The sequence below is a fragment of the Lotus japonicus genome, chromosome 1 (genome assembly GCF_012489685.1).
Source record: "Lotus japonicus ecotype B-129 chromosome 1, LjGifu_v1.2".
Lineage (NCBI taxonomy): Eukaryota > Viridiplantae > Streptophyta > Magnoliopsida > Fabales > Fabaceae > Lotus > Lotus japonicus.
Genome location: NC_080041.1, coordinates 38,092,336 through 38,114,372, shown reverse-complemented (window position 1 = coordinate 38,114,372; position 22,037 = coordinate 38,092,336). Strand labels below are relative to the sequence as shown.

At 37.3% G+C, this 22,037-nt stretch overlaps 3 protein-coding genes across 3 annotated transcripts; all 3 read right to left on the bottom strand.

Moving 5' to 3' along the window:
• Positions 1-842: 842 nt before the first annotated feature.
• On the bottom strand, positions 843-1,424 carry LOC130735182 (uncharacterized mitochondrial protein AtMg00810-like). The gene has a single exon (XM_057587273.1). It carries the CDS (start codon positions 1,422-1,424, stop codon positions 843-845), a length of 582 nt encoding a protein of 193 aa, XP_057443256.1.
• Positions 1,425-4,353: 2,929 nt separating this feature from the next.
• Positions 4,354-5,419, bottom strand: LOC130735170 (uncharacterized). The gene is made up of 2 exons (XM_057587266.1): positions 5,275-5,419; positions 4,354-5,180 (listed from the first exon to the last, which is right to left on the bottom strand). The coding sequence occupies exons 1-2, from the start codon at positions 5,417-5,419 to the stop codon at positions 4,354-4,356; spliced, it is 972 nt and encodes a 323-aa protein (XP_057443249.1).
• A 219-nt stretch (positions 5,420-5,638) lies between these two features.
• Positions 5,639-6,758, bottom strand: LOC130735135 (L10-interacting MYB domain-containing protein-like). Its single transcript, XM_057587238.1, has 2 exons — positions 6,438-6,758; positions 5,639-6,349 (listed from the first exon to the last, which is right to left on the bottom strand). The coding sequence occupies exons 1-2, from the start codon at positions 6,756-6,758 to the stop codon at positions 5,726-5,728; spliced, it is 945 nt and encodes a 314-aa protein (XP_057443221.1). The 3' UTR covers positions 5,639-5,725.
• Between the last annotated feature and the right edge of the window lie 15,279 nt (positions 6,759-22,037).

Here is a 22,037-nt window from a genome sequence, read left to right as displayed (position 1 = left end):
GGATTTGATTGTTTCTCGGTTGACAATCACAACACAATCATACAATTCCTTCACAAGAGGCACATGAACCTCACGTTGTGCCATGTTGTAAACAGTTTCCCAATCTTGATAGAGAAGGTCTAAGAGCCCAGCCATCTTCACAAAGGTAAAGACTTTCATATCTAGATACCTTGGGGACACAAGAGCATTGTCACCCAGGTTCTCAGTCTTTACAACTCCCACCTCTTGGAGTTGGGCGGACCTTTGGTGATTGATTCTTTCAATTCTGCGTTGGAGGATCTCCATGTCAACTGCAGTGTCAGGCGTCTTGTTGCCCTTCTTGGATGGTGCCTTTGAACAGGTAGCCAAAACTCCAGCCATTGAAGATGATAGGAATGTGAAGAAATGTTGCAGAGAAAGTAGGGTTCCTTTCTTGGAAGAGAGAGAATAACTTAGAGCAAATGATCTTGCGTGTGGCTTTGTTTCTAAAATCTTGGAGATATACTTTGATAGAAATGTTGAACAATGCATAATTTATGCTGAACGTTGGTTTTAGAGAACGGTGCCTGCAAAACAAGGAAAATATGTTTTCGTACCTTTAATATGCAGATTGCATATTAATTCTTGCTCTCAGATCCACAAATCTGCTTTCTAATAATGGCTTTGTGAGAATGTCAGCAAGTTGATCTTCAGTATGTACATGAGATATATCAACATGTCCTTTTTCCACAAGATCTCTAATGAAGTGATGCTTGATTTCAATATGCTTTGTTCTTGAGTGCTGAACAGGATTTTTAGCTATGTTGATGGCGCTCGTGTTGTCACATAATAGAGGTATGTTGCTCTCATGGATATTGTAATCTTCAAGTTGATGCTTTATCTTGTGTACAACAGGAGCTAGCTGCAACGTACTCAGCTTCGGTAGTAGATAGTGATATAGTGCTTTGCCTTTTACTTGTCCAAGAGACTAGACAGTTTCCTAGAAAGTGACATCCTCCACTTGTGCTCTTTCGTTCAACTCTATCTCCAGCATAGTCAGTGTCGCAAAATCCTTTAAGCCTGCAATCACTACCTTTCTCATACAAGAGACCAAGATTACCATTACCTATTAAATATCTAAAGATTCGTTTAACAGCACTGAAGTGTGATTGTTGAGGATTTACCTGAAATCTTGCACACAAGCAAACACTGTACATGATGTCTGGTCTGCTGGATGTTAGATACAAATGTGATCCTATCATTCCTTTGTACGATGTTGGATCAATTGGTGAACTTTCATCATTTTTGTCCAGAACGGTGTTTGGATACATGAGGGTGCTCATTTCATTTGATTTGTGCATGTTGTATTTCTTGAGCATATCCTTGATGTACTTGGTCTGATGAATATGAATCTTGTCTTTCCCATGCTTGATTTGTAGACCCAGAAAGAATTTCAGTTCTCCCATCATACTCATCATACTCATTTCAAATTCACTTTGCATGAGAGTGGAAAATTCTTTGCACAATTTATCACTTGTAGCTCCAAAGATGATGTCATCAACGTACAGTTGCACAATGATATAATCATCTTTTAATTGTTTCCTGAAAAGCGTATTGTCGATCTTTCCTCTTGAAAATCCATTTTTCATAAGATGCTTAGACGATCATACCATGCTCTTGGGGCTTGCTTTAAACCGTATAGAGCTTTTCTGAGTTTGAACACATGATCTGAAGGAAACGGTTCTTCAAATCCTGGAGGTTGCTTCACATAGACTTCTTCTTCAATTACTTCATTCAGAAATGCACTTTTGACATCCATTTGATATAGCTTGATGGAGTGTTGACATGCAAACGCTAGAAGGATACGAATGGCTTCAATTCTGGCTACAGGAGCAAACGTTTATATGTAGTCTATTCCTCCGTGTTGATTGTACCCTTGTGCTACTAGTCTTTCCTTGTTTCTAGTAACTTTTCCATTTTCATCCATCTTGTTTCTCAAAACCCATTTGGTACCAATAATTGATTTTCCTTTGGGTTTTGGTACAAATGTCCAGACTTGACTTCTTACAAATTGATTCAGTTCTTCTTGCATGGCTAGAATCCATCCTTCGTCTTGTAGAGCTTCGTCCACTGTCTTTGGTTCAATCTCTGAAATGAATGCACTGTTGGATTCTTCTCTGAATGCTGATATGGTTCTGACTCTTTTTGATACAGTGCCAATGATCTGCTCTGGTGGATGATTTGACTTGTATTTCCATTCTTTAGGAAGGGAAATTCCACTTGATGTCATAACACGATCAGACTGTTCAGGAATTGTTGTTTGAGGTTGAGTAGACGGTTCTTCATGTGATGTTTCTGATGGTTGATCTTCTTTTGAAATCTCTTCTTCATCTCGATCAGATAGATCAAGGTTTAGGAAATCTCTTTCTAAACGACCAGTAGCTTCAATTGATTGGTCATCAAATTTGACATTGATTGATTCTTCAATCACTTGTGTTCTAGAGTTGAAAACTCTATAAGCTTTGGAGTGAGATGAATATCCAAGAAGAATTCCTTTATCAGACTTGTTGTCAAACTTCCCAATGTTGTCCTTTGTGTTAAGTATGACGCATTTACAACCAAAGGGATGGAAGTAAGATACGGTTGGACGTCTTCCTAGCTATAGATCATATGGAGTCTTCTTTAACATAGGTCGCATGGATATTCTGTTTGGATAAAGCATGCTGTCTCAATAGCTTCAACCCAAAAGTATTTTGGAAGAGACGTTTCACTGAGCATTGTCCTTGCCATTTCATGAAGTGACCTGTTATTCTGTTCAATAACACTGTTTTGCTGAGGAGTTCTTGGAACTGAGAACAGATGAGGGATACCATCTTGTTCATAGAATTTTTCAAATTCTTCGTTGACAAATTCTTCTCCTCTGTCACTGCGAATAGCTGTGATGCAGTAGCCTTTCTCATTCTGAACTCTCTTGCTGAACACTTTAAACGCTTGAAAGGTTTCATCTTTGTTTCTTAGGAAATGTACCCAACAAAATCTCGTGTAGTCATCGATTATGACACAACAATATCTTTTTCCAGAGATACTAGCCACACTAGTAGGTCCAAACAAATCCATATGTAAAAGGTCCAAAGGTTTGCTAGTGCTGACAAAGTTTTAAGCACGACAGGAGGTACGATGTTGTTTGCTTTGAACGCAAGCAGAACATGTAACGTCAGACTTGATAGATAGTTTTTGCAGACCAGGCACTAAGTCATTACTTATGATTTTAGTAATGGTCCTTAAGGAAGCATGTCCTAGCTTCCTGTGCCAAAGCCAAGTATTGTCCTCTGACGATACTAGGCAAGTTACATTTTGATTTGCTAGATTTTCCAAGTTCGTCTTATAGAGATTCCCTTGTCTCTGAGCTCCAAAGATGATTTTGCCATCGGTATCAGTGACACTACACTGCACTTTATTAAAGGAAACAGTGAACCCACTATCACATAATTGACTTATGCTAAGTAGATTGTGTTTTAATCCTTTAACTAGCAAGACATTATTAATCACAAGAAGAGGTTCCTTACCAACATTACCTTCTCCAACAATGAGCCCTTTATGATTCCCTCCAGAGGTAACTGATCCACCATCTTTTCTAGTTTGGATCTTTGGGAACATAGACTTTTCTCTCGTCATCTGTCGCGAGCATCCACTGTCCAGGTACCATTATTGGCGTTTCCTTCGTTCTGTTAAGTAAGTCTGCAACAGAGATAATTGACTTTTTAGGTACCCAGATTTTCTTGGGTCTTGAAGGGTTAGTCGTGTACTTAGGAAAAACCTTCTTCTCATAAGAATTTTTCTTTCCTTCCCTTTCAATTATACAGTTCACAACAAACTTGGTTTGACCAGAATCAGATGATGTAAGTGTGTGCTTGGATGAGCGTTAGCAGAATTGGATCTGGTCAGAAGTGGATCTGGCAGAATTGGATCCGGTAAACGTGAGTTTGAGTGACGTGATTTATGTTTGGATACAGTTACAAGAACGTGATTTTAGTAAGAAAATTTTGTTTGGATATCTTTGATTAGAATTGCTTTTGAGTGTGTAATGACTAAAAGGGGTATGAATACTTAAATCATTATATAAGGCTTGCACCATTTTTTTGAACTTTATATTAGTATGAATTAATTTAAAATTTAAATTCAATAACTTAATTATCATATATGAATGCTATAAAATTTGATTTCATTAAATTAATAATAATATTTGAATGCATACTACTAAAAACTTTCAAATGACATGAAATGGACGATAGTAATTATCAAATTAACATACAAGCAAATATAAAGTAGTCACTAAAAAGTACATTAAGAAATATAAATTATAGTGCAATTACAACTTGAAAAATAACTATGATCCTAGTTAATGTTGTTGGACATTACAATTTGATCTCTAATGATATCTCGAACATGATCCATCTCTGGTGAGGAAGATATGCTTAAAACCGATGAGGACTCCGAGTTAACATCACCAAGTTGATTATGATCATCTGTGCCAACAATTATGTTCTCATCTTCATAGCGATTGAAGTCAATATCCATATCAGCGTGCCTCCTAATAAAGTTGTGTATAGCCATAGTTGCACAAACTAGTTGAACTTGTGTTTCAATTTTGTATTTAGGCATCTTCCGCAAAATTGCAAACCTATTCTTCCAAACACCAAATGTTCTTTCTATTGTGCACCTTAAGCTTGAGTGATAATAGTTGAATACCTCATTGTGATTCGAAAATCCAGATTGACGCCTAAAATCAGGAAGATGATAGCGTTCACATCTATAGGGTCCAAGGTAGCCCTTTGGTGTTGGGTACCCAGCATCTACCAAGTAATATTTACCTGAAAATAAGAAAATGTTTAGATGATCACTAGGGGAAACCACACATGGAATATGTGTACCATCAATTGCTCCTATAGCATTCTTGAAAAATGGCCAATAACGTTGATCATTTTGAAGTTTTGACTGACTATCTCGAAACATATGATCTTGTGGCCTAATGTATGCCATTGACAACTTAAGACAAGCGGTGAGTACATTATGAAAATGTCTACTCACAGTTTCTCCTGAGTGTTGAAATATTTCTTGAGTCATTCTGTTATCTACCCCATGACCAACAATACTTAAGAATATTCCAACCATCTCCTCAACCCCTGTACGAGTAGTGGGCTTTAGACCATGCCTAACTAATTCTGTGCAAAGTTGATAGAATGTGTTTTTCCATCCGAAACATTTGATAGCAACGAATAGGATGACCTTGCAAAATTTCTCGCACCCATGAATGACCTGTCTTATCACCATCTCTACATGGCTCTTTACATAAATGATGAATTGCATACTGACCAATAAGTGCACTCACACAATAGGCTTCTTGCATAATTTGCTCATCTTCATCAGTATCAAGCTCAACTATTTCATTCCAATTATTCATTTTAAGTCACAATCACCTGCATAACATAAATAATATTATAACATAAGCTTATATGAGACCATAAACAACAAAATCATTCAGTAATCCACAACAAAGATGGTACATAAAGAGATAAGTAATAATTGGTCCACAATAAAAAACAATACATAACAAAATCATATTTGGTCACAATAAAGAGAGTACACAACAAAGTCATAACTAGTTCAAGGTAAATGGAGTACACAAGAAAGACACAACTAGCTAGTTCACAATAAAGAGAGTACACAATTAAGATAGTTTATAACTAGTCCTACATAGTCATAATGGCTAGGGCTTATTTGCCGCAACCTTAAGCCAATGCAACCTTTTCTCTTCTAAACCTCGCATTGCAACAAGCATATCCCTAGCTGGCTTGTGCATCATTAGTAGGCAACATTTGGTATGCAACTCAATATCATTTGAAACTTCTTCAATGGTCTGAAGCTCAGCCATCACTTCACCAATGGATGAATTGTCCACTGCATCATTGCGTGACTTGCATGTTTCCGCAATCACACTAACAGCATCTGCTATCCTTGAGGAGGCAGTTGAGTTTTTTTTGTTCTTTATCTGTTCAGATTGAGTAATTCTCTTTCTCTTCTCTCCAGTCCTTTGACTCTCAACTCCTTGACTCACATTTCCTTTTGAACTATTTAAATTAATACCAGCTAAACCATCTGTTGCTCCAACACTATCATCTTCACTATCAGTTGAGCCTTCCTCTCTACTAGGGCAAAGATTTTCTAAGGATGGGCGGTATCCATCACTAGCATCTTGAACCCCATTAGGCATTACCCCTGATGAGGGTGCCCATGCATGCTCGCCAGTTGCCACAACATCTTTGTAAAGTATAGTCAAGTCATGAGCAAATGGAAGTCCCTTCTCCCTAAGTTTTTCATAATTGGGGTTTTCCTGCATGTTCCAATAGTCTAGTTATAACAGGAAAACACTAAATATAAATTTCAGACTTGCAATTTTCACAAATACCATCATTACATACCATGATCTTCTTCTCCCACCACTCATCTGGTGCATCAAAGTTGTGTTTCACATGATCCCATCCTACGCCAGTTTCTTTGTCATATACTTTATACCATGTTCGCCATTCCCTTCTCAAATTATCATACTTATTTTTCAACTTATCCTTGTTATAGTTCCTTCCACTTAACTCATTAAATTGCTTTTCAATTCCTATCCACCCCTTCTTAGTAAAGCTGGTACCTTGGCGTTCTCCATTAGCAACTTGAACCAAGCATGCTTGGACGAAATATCCAGTCACTTGAACGTCCCAAGAAGCTTTTGGTATTTTAGAAGTACTCATGTTACTATATACATAGGACATTACAAATATCATAAACTGCACATAGAATCTTTATAAAAATCTCAAGCTACTATTGTCATTTTTAAAGAGATCTAGAAAAACCTTTTCTCCTCTACCAGCAAGAAAGAGAAAATAAAAAGAATAAAAAGAATATATAGAGAAGTACTCATGTTACTATCACACTTTTTTAACATGTTTAAACATAATATGGGGACCATCAAATGAAGCTTTGAGGACTAGCAAAATTTAGGGACCAGCCATTCGTTCAACTAACAAATTTTTTTATAGAACTAAGAAATTAAAATAAGACATATCAGTAGCATGTGACTTAAACAGCAAATGAAATGGGAATGGAAATATGAGAAGAAGTAAGAACTTACATGGCACACACTAGCAGCAGGATTCAGCCACACCAACAGAAAACTTCACAGCAAAAATAAGCTTCAGAAAAGAACAAATGAAGGAAGTAAGGAAATCCAGTAAATTTTAGTTGGTAAGTGTAGTTGAACTTAATAATTAGGTTGGTAGAAATTTATAGTTCATTTATATTCTCCTGTGTGCAGTAACTACTCTGATCTAATGACTTGCTTTTTTTTTTCAATCCGATGAAGTGCTATATAATAAATATTCTACTGTATGTGCAATAAATATTATGCTTTTTTACCAGCCAATTGTTTCAACACCTCATTGATGTTAGGAGCCTATATCAGTAAAGCCATGTCTACAATGTGCGTTGCATTTTATGCCATCTTGGATGACTAAAGTATCAAAATCTTAATTTATAGTAACAATTTGATCAAAAAAAAGCTCCCAACAGGGCATTGTCAATGTACTTTCCATTTATCATTATGAATTAGGATGGTTTTTATTAGAAGATAGGATATTAATATATCCCGTTGTGTATAAGAAAACATGAGGGGTCTTTAGTTCACAGATTAAAGGCACTTCCAATGAAGTTTCATCTAAAGAAATTGTAGTATGCCTTCACTTAAATGATGCAATACTCATTTGCGAGTGTAAAATTATGCCTTCTATAAAATGTCTCCTGTACAAATTAAAGCCAGCCCCATCATCGTTGGTAGAGGTGCTGATATGAAACAGAAATTTACATACAACCCATTACAAATGAAAAAAATTAAATAAATCAATCAATCAGTTCAACATAATGAATAACGCCATCTAAACTACAACTAGTCCCACATCGGTGAGAAATTTATTATTCCCACATTGCAACTTTGTTTTCCTTTCCCTTGATTACAACCACCAAAAACAGAGAGAACAATCTAACCACGTTTTTCTTCGATTGGCATGGAATTGCAAGCCCTTCTTCAGAGGATCGATTGGCAGTGGAAAAATCTAACCATGGCAGTGGATGAAGGGAAAAGGGGCACAAAGGAAAAGGTTTCAAAAGTTTAAGATTTGGTATTGCCATGGTTTCAGAGATCCACGTTTGATGGATGGAGAAGCTGGTATAGGATGCTTCAGCCAGATCCACGTTCCCTCCTTGATCCGGTTCTCAGACGCGAGTAGCCAAACATCAATTTTACATCAATGATCCACGTTACAGCCTCAGATCCGATTTTCAGCTTCAGATCCACGTTCGAGACTCACAACCAAACACACACTAAATGATATATCAGACATGGTTTCACTATACGATGATTCACTATCAAAACCTAACAACAACATAATGGAGGCAGTCAATCAATATAGATTGATCCGAAATATTATTCCTATCCAATATATCACCTATGGAAACAATCGCTGGTCCGATAGTTGCTTCAGCGACTGCAATAGCTATAACAAAAATTGAAATTCAAATGACGATTGGTCAGGCATGTACGCGATGAAAGCTTCAAGCTCATGGTGTAACATTGCGAATGGGGATCCCTTCTGGTCCTTCGAGAGCTTACGTTTGCCCCTCTGTTAGAGGTGTTACAGAAATGTCTGTGATTGAGTAAATAGCTCTATGAACGAATGTAAAAAAAAAAAGAAATAGCGTATATAGAGAAAGAACGAAGATATTCTATCATCTCATCTACTCAAAAGCAAATCGACTTCGATTCTTGAATAATCGATATCACTTGTGCTTCTATTGTAACAAAAGATTGCCTTTTTATGCCGGGATCTTTCAGAAAATGGATTCTTATTCGAACCCCGATTGGATCGGGGGCAAACGCCTATGAAAAAATCGCTTGGACTTGACAAATCATCTTCAGTTTATAAGAGGATTTTCAGTCCTCTGCTCTACCGGCTTCAAAAAAAATGATAATGATTCTTTTTCGCGAGAATCAGAGTGTTATTTGATTATAAATGGCCCTGAAAGTTGATAGGCTTACCCTTTTTATTGAATAGAACAAAAGTCTTCAATATAGGGAAAAAACTTTTGTTGATAAGGGAATCAAGGGGTTGGGGGCTCAAATGGTATAGTTCTTTTGTTGGTAATTTGGAGGATTAGAAAGATGGATATCGCTTTCCAATTAGCTGTTTTTGCATTAATTGCTACTTCATCCATTTTATTGATCTATAATCATACAGATCACGAATGGTACCACATAGTTTAACAAGATTGTCATGACCAATAGTAAAGTTTGACAAATCATCAATTAAAACTTTAACTATTTTCTTTAAAACAGTTACTTCCTTTGCAGAATCTTGTTTCTGCAAAACTTCATTTTCCTGAACGATAGAATTCTTTTCTTTTAAAACTTTTTCATGCTCTAGTTGAAGTTTAGAAAGTTGTTTCTTCAAGACTTTGTACTTCTTAGATAAAGCATAAGAATGTTCAAGTAATTCATTAAATTCTTCTTTAAGGTTTTCAGGTTTTACCTCATCGTCCTCATCGTCGTCTGAACCGTTCACCGATGCCATGAGTGCAAAAAGAGCCTCTTCATCCTCATCTTCGTCATCGTCTTCTGAACCGTCCTAAGAGTCATCCCATCCAGCATCTAAGGCTTTCTTTTTCTTGTAGTATGATTTCTTGGTAGACTTTTTGGCTAGTCTTGGACAGTCCGGCTTGATATGTCTTGGCTTCTTGCATTCAAAACAAGTAATGTTGCTTTTGTCTGCACTTGAATCGCTTTTACCTTTGTGTGTAAAAGGTTTCTGTTTCTGACTTGGTTCTCGTTTGTTGTCTTTCTTTGATGGACCTGTTCCTCTTTGCTATTTGATCCATATCCTCTTGAACTTTATGTTGAAGAAGGCTTGTTCATCCTCCGATATTTATTCTGAGGAATCTTCTTCATCAGGCGGTTCCTTTGCTTGGACAACTTTGGAACTGTTGGCCTTGAACGCAATGTTCTTCTGCTTCTTCAGTCATTCATCATGGGCAAGTTCTATTTCATGAACTTTCAGAGATCCGAGGAGATCTTCAAGTTTCAATGTGCTAAGATCCTTAGATTCTTGAATAGCAGTAACTTTAGGTCTTCGTCGTCTAAGAAGGCATCTTAGAATCTTTGTGATCTGATCGATATTCTCATATTTACGATCAAGATTCCTAAGACCATTAACAACGGTTTGGAATCTTCCAAACATGTCATCAATGCTTTCATTTTCTTTCATCTTGAAGGTCTCATATTCAGCCACTAGCAAACTGACTTTGGCTTGTATTACGTTCGATGCACCTTCATACGTAAGTCCTAGAGCTTCTCATACTTCTTTAGCTGTTGCCAGCCCATCAACTTTGTCCAGCTGAGTTTTACTTAGTGCACATAGACGAAACAACTTTGCTTTGACGTTGAGTTGATAATCTTTGTGTTGTGCTTCTGTCAGTTGATCTTTCTTGATATGTTCTCCAGCTTCATCTTTGTGAGCAATGTTCTCATTTTCAATGATGTCCCACAACTTATAGTTTGAGGACTCAATGAATAGCTGCATGTGAGTCTTCCAGTAAGGATATTCAGTTCCATCAAAGAAGGGAGATTTGTTGGTGGATGAGCCCTTAGAGATAGTTAGATCTTCTACCATGGATCTTTACTCTACACCTGTTTAAGATTTTAGTTCTAGAGACTAAGCTCTAATGCCAATTAAGATGCAAATAAGTAACACAAGAAAAGGGGGTTTGAATTGTGTTCTTGAAAATGGATTTTTAAAACTTAGGGTTGTGAAAAGAATATTAGTTCTTGAAAACGTTTAGTGAAACTTTTCATAAACCGTTTTAGTGCAGCGAAAATATAAACAAGTGAAGGCAGACGATCAGCACACAGAGATTTATACTGGTTCACCCTAAACGATTGGGCTAAGTCTAGTACTTGGCCACCACCAAGATTTTCACTAGCCAGTATCAAGGACTTCTCTGGTACAAGTATTCTCAAGGACTTCTCCAACAAGTATTATCACGGACTTCTCCAAGTATTCTACAGGACTCCTCCTACAAGTATTGTTCAAGACTTCTCCTACAATCTTTTATAAGATTAAATCACTCTATAGGGTTTCTCTTCGTACAAGAGTATAGGTAGAGAATTTATAGCACTGGAACTCTAAGTGTTTAGGTTCAGATTTGACTTTGGTTCACTTGAGAGTTCTAAGTCTAGGAGAGAAGCGAATAAAGAGGTTCGACTCTTTTAAGGTACGAGGTTCTCTCTTTCCCCTTTAAGAGGTACTGACTTGGATTTGACACTTGAGGAATTTTCTGCTTTGAGCTTTGAATGCTTTGAAGAAGGTTGGAATGAATGCTTTGAGTTCTTTTCTTTCAAAATTAATTATCTCGGTCTTAAATCTTCATGAATGCCTCATATACTCGCTTGCTAGTGTTGTAGCCGTTGTGAGTCATGATCCGACCGTTGTTCTAGCCGTTGTGAGATGAGATCCATCTGTTGATTCCAATGGCTTCGGTTGGTAGCTTCATTGAATGTATGCTCAGAATCAAGTCTATCCTTTAGTCAAAAAGGTGATGTTTGTCAGTTAGTAGGTGGCAATAGACTTGGGCTACTTTTCAGACATGAGACATTTGAGAAATTTGATGTTGACTGGTTGTCCTTTTTCTCATGTTGGTAAGCGTGCCTTTAGCAAAAGCAATATAGTCTTCACGTGACTTGATTTAAATGTAAGTCAATTGGTTGCTCTTTGATTTGAATGTAGGTCAATTGGTTGCAATCTAACTTTGTCTTTGGCGCTCAAAATTTGTCTTCAATATTTCTGACTGATGAGTTGGCATTGGACGGTCAGAGTAGATGTGTCTTGACTAAAAGCAGTTTGCTTGCCAAACAGTCATGTGACTTCTGAAGCATTTTCTTTTTGTGATGATTAAACGTTGAAGCATATATCGTGAATTGAATTTCTCCTGAAATACAAATGTTATGAGAAGCTTAGTTGACAATAGAGGTGCTTCTATAAAAGTTGTTATGATAAATATAAGATTTTAAAAATGTTATGATGCGTTTGAGCTTAACACAAACCTTCCTCTATTCCTAGTAGCAAACATAGAAGGGGTAATCCCAAATCAGTTCCCTGATCTATAACAAACTTCTGTTCTGATTATAGAAAAGCATAAAGCAAGCATGCATTCAAGCTAAGATTGAAATTCAGAAAATGGGATTTAAGGATAGAAAAAGAACATGTGAAATAAAACTTAAGATTATAACTTAAATATGAAGAGTCTTACAAAGAAAACCAAAGCAGTAGAAGAGATTAACCAAGCATGGCAAGAGCCATGCGTGGCTAAGAACCTGGATTACAAGCTTGGAAGCCCGCTCACACTCTTCTAGATGCTCCTCTCCTTCTAAGTTTTTACAAAGTATCAAGAGATATAAAACAAAACAAGTAAACACCTGTTTATAGAGTTTTTAGACGTGTCTGGGCGCTTGAGCGCAAGGTCGATTTCTTGAAAAGTTTATGTTGGCTTCAGAGTGTTGAGCACTCAAGCGCTAGTGCTGGGCGCTCGAGCGCCAGCCTTAGATTTTTCAACTTCCTGGCTTCTAAAGTCCCTATAAAACTATGAAATTATCAAAACAAAGGAAAAATACAAATAAAGATAAAAATGCATGAAACACTACATGAGACAAAGAAAAAAACTCAAAACTAGCAAAGAAAATGCCCTAAAAACTAGGACAAAATCCCGCCATCAGTATAGATTTTCTCCATTGAAAAAAATACTTGAGATTGTCAAGTTGCATCATCTAACCATGGGTCCGGATCCTCTCTAGTGGATTTCTCTCAATTTTTCTCCAGTGGAAAGTTGTGGCGGTTTTGAACGGCCACAAAATGTTGTCAGATGCCACAAAATGCTGCTGCAAAAAATTGAAAGAATTTGTGGCAGTTGAAAACATTTTGTGGCGGTTCAAAACCGCCACAAATTTCCACTAGAGAAAAATTGAGAGAAATCAACAGGAGAGGATCCCAACCCATTGATTATGATTGATTGTGTGTGTGTAACTTTTATAATTTTAAAAGAGAATAGAATGTTCTAATTTCTCTATCACTATGTACTTAATGGTGATAAGAAAATTGAAGAGTCAAAATTAAGAAGACCCACAAAAGGTATATAAGGAAGTTACGTTAAAATTTGGATAGAAAGAAGAACATAATATAATGTTTTTTTTTTGAACCTAAGAACATAATATAATGTTAAAGGATGGAGAAAGTAGTATCTTATCCATACATTACAGGAAAATTAAAAGTTTTTTTTAAAAAATTGATTTAAATATCAGCTTATAATAAATTATTATATTTAAATATAATTTGAGAAATACTAGCTAATACGAAACCAAAAATGCGAATCACGATTGCCTTCATTAAGATTTCAATATCATACCCATGTGTTGGCCCACTTCCTCCCATGTTCAGCTATGATGATGTACTCAATTCTTACTTTTCTTGCATCTTTCTTCTGTAATTAATAGCAATGCTCATATAATTTATATTGTGTATCGTTTCCTCTTTACCATTCGGAGCAAAATTTATTTTTAGCCTCCAGTAACGGGGGGGTTCTTTGATCTAGCTAGCCATTGGTAAGGCGAGGGATGTTTTTAGCATTGTGTTTTCTTTCGAGTGGGTAATGGGCTGGCTTCTTACTAGGTTTGTAATTATAGTGGTTTTGGGTTTGCTTGATGAGGTGGTCCGTCGTTAAATGACTGTTTTCAGCTGGTAGTATGGTTACTTGTGTTGATATTCATGACAGTCAGCTCTCCCTTGCACATGTCATCTTGTTGTATACTTGCCTCTGGATGTGCGTGTTTCTATCTCCTTGTTGGGTTTTGTGTTGGATCCTGATGCATGTGACTGTTTTGTTTGGGGCAAGCAATTGGATGGTGTGTATACAGCTAAGAGTTATTATCATTGACTCTCTTCATTGGAGGATTTACCCACACCCTCTCTATCTCTGTTCTCTTGAAACAGAGTTTAGCGGCTTCGTGTTCATGAGCGCATTCACTTCTTTATCTAGTTAGCGTGTCATGACTCATGAGTCCCCTTGCGCTTCTATGTCATGTGAGGTGCTTGCCCATAGTGTTTTCAGCTTATTTCACTCATAGCACTACAAGAAAGAGTATATTTAGCGTCCAAAATTTGTGTCATCCCCGACTCCAATGCTAAAGTTGGTGCACTAGAGTCAGCTTGGTCGAAACAAAAACGACAGTAATAATGAAAAAAAATTGAATTTCGTACCAAAATTTGTAAGATCAAGTTTTGATCTAGTAGTACAACTTGAGGTTTTGATGATTACATGTTAACTATTGTGTATGAACAATTATGGTACTCTAACGTTGTTTTCTGAGTGTTCTAATGACAGGCTATGACTCTGGTCTTATTTCACATAATTCAGAAGCACTATGCTCAAAGAATAACCTCTGCAACGCTTTCGCACTTACTATGTTCAATCTGAACAGTGGATTAAGCTTCAAAGGATCTGAAGATAGTAAAGCTCTGATATGGATTCAGTTCACTTAAAGCTCTGAAGGATCAGAAGTTCTGAAGGTCCAGAAGCTCTGAAGGTCCAGAAGCTGAGTAGTGAAGATTCTGAAGTCCAAGAGTAAGCTGGCTCTGAAGACCAAGTACTTCTCCTCTGAGTTCAGAAGCAGAAGGTACAAAGGTCAGAGGATCCAAGCTTTCTTCTGACTCTGATCACCAAGCTTCACAAGTTCCAATATGAAGCGTCGCTCTGATCAGAAGTCAACTAGGATAAAAGTCATGTCACTATCCAAAGTACAAAAGCAATTGTACCATTCCTGACGACCTTGCCTAACTTATTCAGCCACAGCAGAACCTGGAAAACCCAGATCTGCCCTCCAACGATAGCATTCCATGCAAACTTCCAAACCTTATTCCTTGGAGTATATAAAGAGGCTGAAGATGAAAGATGCCGCATGAAGAAACTTTGTTCAAGCTCACGCGAAATTCAAATATTCTTTTAAGCAATGTTTCTTCACATTGTACTTATTGTGTTTACTATTAGCTTTCTGAGAAGCATTTCTTTGTAAACCCAAACTTTCAAACAGTTGTTTGATTTTCCTTAAGGAGACCAAGGTTGGTCGGATCCTTGAGAAGATTAAGAGAGTGAATCTTAGTGATAGCTAAGTCAGTGTATTGTTAGTCACTTTACAGGTAGCAAGTGCAGTTGTAACAAACTCTGATTAGTGGATTGCCTTCATTCTAAGAAGGAAGAAATCACCTTAATGGGTGAACTGGATTAGCTTGAGGGATTTATCAAGTGAACCAGGATAAAATCATTGTGTGCTTTCCTCAACTCTTATCTTAGCACTTTTATCTTTGCTGTTCGAAGAGATTTGTTAAAATCTCAAGTGACAAAGGTTTTAGATTGAAAACGCTATTCAAACCCCCCCCCCCTTCTATCGTTTTTCATACCTTCAAAATTCTCATTGATCGACTTTATGTCGAGTCGGCCAGTCCGTTAAGGCCAACTCTGTAACACCCCGATTTCCGGGTTTCACTTTAGTAACTCAAGAATAAACTTCAAGCGGAAAAGCAGGTATTTTTTTTTCTTTTAAATCAGTGATGGAAAATAAAGACATAACCCAGCAAACTAAACTAACTGATGTACAACATATATAAACATGTAAAGCCTCAGCTGCACTCCCACGTCACGCGCACTCGCAGTGACTCCAAAGTAGTGTGCCCGTAGGCAAATGTATACAGATCCAGAAGTGTGAGTGAGAAAATTATAATTACAATCCACTAGGAGAAAGTCGGCCTCAAAATGGCCTAAGCAAAGACCCCTACAGTCCGACTGACTCTCTGTGATCCTCCAGCAAGAGAACCACACAAAAAGCCATGCGTCGGGAAGCTACCCTGTCCCAAAAGTAAGATGAATCAGAGCTCTACACAAAATATGACGCCTACCTAAACCAACCCTCCCAGTACTACTCACGTATCCTCCTCTTCCCCCTCGTCGCTCGGCGAGTAGCTGTCAACGCCGGTGTCGGAGTCAGAGTCCGAGTCCACAGCGAACTGAAGACGGTAGGTTGAAGCCCAGCTCCATGCGTCGTAGAACTCCCTTCGTCAGACGTCCACGCTCATCAGTACGGTCCTCCAACTCAAACCTGATCCCCCCCGAGGGAGAGACCATCGAAACCCAAACCGCCATCGTCATCTGGCAGCAGGCCGACCGCCCAAACACAAACATGAAACCAAAGCCAAGGCGCTAGGGTCAACTCACGGAATAGAGTAATTATACAAACAACATGTGATTGGGGTATAGATATATATGTTTATATATATATATAAAAATTCCTAGCATGTTATCGGCTCTAGCAATAATTCAATAATGCAAGCAGCATACAATTCCAGTCAGGGTGAATGTATGCGTGAAATGCAATTCAATATGATCCGGATAGTTGTTTGGGATGGGCATCATCGAGTCATTCCTAACACCGGCCTAGTGTTTAACCATTTCCGCTCGGGTGTCGCTTACAAACCCATGCATAGTCGGATCAGCCCCAACCACCCTAGGTCGTGCCACTCTGCCCGCTATGCCGAAGATACACCCAGGTGTTCTTCGATGAAGGCCGTCCCAACCTTCGTGAAGCCGTCCCTACTTCACCGAGGCCCAATCTTTCGATCGTACAAACCTCGAATGTATGCATGATGCAATATGGTTAGCCAAACATGGAATCGTCCTCGCACGTACGCGTTTAACTAAAAGAAGATTCCAGTGTAAAAACCCAAGTGTTTAATGTCGGTCAAGACAACATAAACCCCAAAGAAAGAGTACTAGAGTACTCGGTGACCGCCCGTCTTCACCATGGATCGCATCCGTGGTTTCCCCCAATTCCCAAATAACTACAAGACTTGTCGACATTTCCCCGTCTTTCGTAATCATAACCCATTTAAGTTCCCTATGGTTTTATTCATAAATAAAAAATGTTTCAAGTTGAATTAGTCAAGTTATGAGTTTCATTTTCGAAAACTAAGTTCCCTAAGGTCTCTAGTTTCCAAAATTCTATTCATTCTAAGTTTACCAAAATCCCACCAAATGTAACCCCCGGGGAAAGTCTAAGTATACCAAAGAATGGCTAGGTCTCAAACCTCGGGTTTGGACTTGCCTAGGGTTGTTCATCAAACCCGAAAGATCAAAGGAATCAATTCAGTGATTCTTCACTCCGAATACGCGTCAAAACGCACAGAATTTAATACAACATCAACATCATAAGTTATGAAAACAACATAACAATAATTCAGCATCATATCCAATATCAAAGTAATAAACAAGTCGAATTTATCGACGCCTATCATGCAATCTTAGCTAATAGGTAAGTTGCCCTAACCTCGAGTTGTTCCAGCCTCGCGGTATAGGTTCTCCTCACAAAGTTGCTTCGTAGAACCCAAAGTTCCTTCAACTGAACCTCGGAGAAAACAAAGCAAAATTCCAAACAAAATCGATTAGCTCGATCACAATACAACTAATTAACGATAGACAAAGCATTGAAGCTTCAGAGTACAACAATCGAGCACGAGAGGACGAGTTATCGCAAAACGAAACCCCCCCTAAACATGCTCTCGGCCCTAACAGAGAAAAGGGTTCCGGCGCTTCTTCTTCGATCTAAATTAATTCCTAGGTAGTTTTAGGGTAAAACTAAGGTAAAGAAATTGTCGGAAAAATTTTAGAACGACCGGGTCAAAATACGACTACTCAGGGACATTTTGGTCCAAAATTAAAGCTCAAAAACTCAAAGTTAAAACTTCGGAAAAAAAAATTGATGGGAACGTTCACAACGACATTTGTAGCAACTAATCCTAAAGGCACTAAGTCGGATTGTGACTTTTCGACATTAAAGTTTCGATATGTGCACAAAAGGGTTTTTAAGCAGTTTTTCAGATCTTTGACAACTCGATCGAAATCGGCGAACAACGGCGAGTGTTCTAGGTTGTTGGGCAAGTATAGAAGATATATCAACAGAAAAATCAGGAAAAATCGAATAGTTTTACGAAAAGCTCGAAACTTTGAGCACAGAAATAGTTAAAGAAACGCGACAAAAAGAATGATCAGAGGTAAGAATCAAGCAAGTTACCTCGATGCTGTGAAATAGAGACAAACTGCTCGAAGATCGGTCGAGAAACGGCGAAGTTCTTCCTTCCTCTCCTCTCCTTCAAACCCGCGGCCTCCAATGGTAGTTGTGGGAGATATTTTGATTTTTCTACTATTTATAGGAGAGTGAAATCGCGAGAAAATGAATATTTCGCGATTCCGATTTTTGCAGCACGTTCATCGGTGAATTCTAAGCGAGATTCTGATGACAGAATTCCAGAACTCAAAACAAGTCTCTAGAATTTGGGAAAAACGATCCAAAAGTGGTATAAGTTAATCTGCCCCGAAAAACTACTTTTTGCTGTGAAGGTCAGACGACAAAACTTCGTTCTGAAGAAAGATTGGAAACGTCGAAAGAAATCTGGCTACGCGGATGGAAAGTTTGTTAAAAGCTCCGAATAGAAAAATTCTTCATTCAGTGATTGAATTTAGGGATTTTAAAGAAAAGAAATTAGCGTCGTCGGACTTCCGAGAAGTGAATCCTATCGTGCGTACAGTCCAGGGTTCCGAAATGAAACACTGGTCGAAGGAAAAATAAAGAGAACTTCTTATTTTTCCAAGGATTTGAAATTTCACTTAAACAATGCTTTAAGAGCGGAATTAGCCTATTCTGGACACTCTCGCCATAAGGCGGGTGTGCAGACGACTCGCACTAACTCCTAAAACAACTATAGTACTATCCTCAAGCACTTCCTGAACTTTCTTCTTCATTGAACTTTCCCAAACAGCAAACTCTTGTCACGCTTACACCGATTCTACGCGTGAGTCGGAAAAATAAACCTTTAAATCCAGTTCTGCAAATCCGGGTCTTACAAACTCTAAATCATGTTGATATTTAACGTCGATTGTAGTTGACGCTAGTGGTGGAGTCATACCCATTGAATCAAAGCAAAGCAACCGTATGGCTGGAGCTAATTCAAAATAACAAATAGCGTCAACTGGGCCGACGTCAAAACATAACATATACAATAACCCCACGAAAAATACCTCATTCTTCCTCTTTCTCACACCCAAACCTTATAACATTCTTCTATCCACCTTCTTCGATGAACCAAGTTCGTCATTGTTCTTGAGTTGGCGCCACTGTCCTCGGCTGCCTCTGTCTGTGGTTGTAGTCGTTGTCCTTGAACTGCCACCGCCTTCCATGAGTTGTCACCCTTGTTCATGAGTTGTCGCCCATGTCCACGAGTTTCTACCGCCGCCATCTCACCCGTGAAGGTCAATTATAGTTTCAACATATTTGTAAGAATTAGATGTTGCTAGGAGCTACATACTTAGAATTTGGAAGTTATTATGTATAGCTTTGATTGCCAATGTAACACCCGATTGTTTTATAAATATTTTTATTTTTATTATTAGTTTTTTTCATTATCATAATTATATTGTGTGTGAAATTTTATGAATTTTGAGTATAATGTTTTTATATTTATTTTTTGGAGAAATTTCTTGAGAAAAGATTCTCATATAGTATCTGTGATGTGTCAAGATAGGGTAAATAGCCAAATTGGTCCCTGAATGTGGAAAACGTCATTCAAGTTAGTTCATGACGTTAAAAATCTTGACAGGCGTTAAAGGAGAGGCTGACATGTCACGCTTTTTTCTACTTGAAATTTTCACCTAGAAAAAGAGATTTGACCGAAACATTAAATCTGCAATTTAATCCCTATGGTTGAAAAGAAGTTCTTTCTCTCCCCCCCATATTCCTCTACCTCTCCCCACCACCATCACCCTTTCTTCCTCCCACCTTCCTCCCTAACCGTCCTCCCACTCCACCGTGTCTATTAAACTCTAGTTTTAACTCTTAAACTCTTACGAGTTTACGATCCTAGGTAACCCAAACGAGTTACGAGTTTACTTCCGAGTATACGAGTTTAGCAAAAAAATGGAGAAAAATAATTGATTTATCAAAATTACAATATTTGATGACAAAGTGTTTGATATACTACTTTTATTTTTAATAAACCAATCTTGCTTTGTGTCATTTTTCCTCTTTTCTCGAATTTTTCTGTCTATTGAGCACAAGAGTGTGCTGCTACCTGCTGCAATATTTCTAGGATTGTCTACTAACCTTGAATTTTAATTTTTATGTTATATAAATTCTTCTTAGTTTCAAATTATGAATTGATAATTAGATATTGAGAAAATTATAAAATAGTTATAATTTTACTCTTGTTTAAAGATCATGACTCAACTTATTTGCTCTTGTTTGAAGTTTTTAGTCTTTTACCTTATATGTGTTTTGTGTTACTTTTTTCCTATGAACTTGTATTTAGTCATCTTATTTATGCTTAGTTTAATTATTTTTATATGTTTTGTCATTGTATGATTTTGCTAATTAAGTACATATTTTTTATTTTATTGGTGTTTTTAGCATTATTGTGATTTTATAAATAATATTTTTACATGAGGTAAACTCTTAAGAGTTTACGAGTCGAGTTTACGGGCACTCCACGAGTTTACGTAAACTCTCGAGTTTGATAATATTCACTCCACCACCACCGCTCTAAAATCCCAACTAAAAAACCATAAACCAAAAATCCCTAAATCCCTAAATTTTCAAAGATGCAGAAGAAAGGGGGAGATAAAAATAAATCAAATGAGAACAACGGAATTCAACGATGACACCCAAAGGAACTCCCCGGAAAAAACCACTTTTGGTAGCCTTAACTGCTAAAACCCTTGCTATAGCTCCTGTGAGCAGTGGCGGAGGGAAGGGTAGACATGGTTATGTCATAATCACCCCCAATATCTTAGTTTTCTTTCGTAATTCCATGTAAAATTTTATGTGGCACCACCCTAAGTATTATAAAATATTATATATACATATATTAAATTTTCAATATTATCAGCTTTTGATCTCACTTTCTACTCTTATTTGCAGTCACATGAACTTATTTTCACTTAGTCTTTAACAATATCTTTTATACTACTTAGATAAAGTTGTTGCTTATCGAGAAAAACTTAGATAAAGCTGTCTTTGGTAAGTTCAAAGTGACTATTTAGATATAGTTTTCTTTGAAATTTTCTATCTTATCTACTTTCACATTTATCTTTGAAACATATAAGCACACTCTTTCGCTTTTATGTCGTGCTAATGGTGCTAATTTTTTGTGTAGAGAGACAAATCGTTATTCTTCTTAGTTTTTTGTCATATGATGCTACTTTTCTACTACATTTTGAGACAATGTTATTGCTTTTTCTAATTTTTGACATTTTATTGCTAGTTGAATTATGGGTGTATACTAGTTCGTACTCAATCTACATATAATAATGTTAAGTATATAGCAAATTTATTACACGAGTTATGCATGTAGAAAATTGATTTGTTTTAGAAGTTATATACTTTTTAACTTGATCACCCCCAAGTCAAAATCCTGCCTCCGCGAAGAGCCCCAGCTGCAATTGAAAAACACAAGACATAGTTACATGAGACCAGTAAAAGCAAACCTCAAAGTCTGAGCAAGCAACACTTAAAGAGTAGCTAGTGGCTAGGCATTCATTTAACATATGGAAAATTCTCCGACTATTTTATAAACAAAAGCATCTACTAACACGACCCAACAAGAAAAACAGATTAGATTTGATTATGTTTATATGCTTCAAAAAGGAACAAAAATGTAGATTATTTTCTGGTTCTGTTACAGTGTTTCTACCTAACATAACAGCAAGCCAAGTGATCGAATTAGCTCTGACATCAAAAGCAAATCTCCTAAAGTCTCTAACTTTAGGGCAACTAAAACAGTAGTGTTTTTATTCACACCCCCAGTAATAGAAAAGAGGAATTAATGATGGCCAAGACT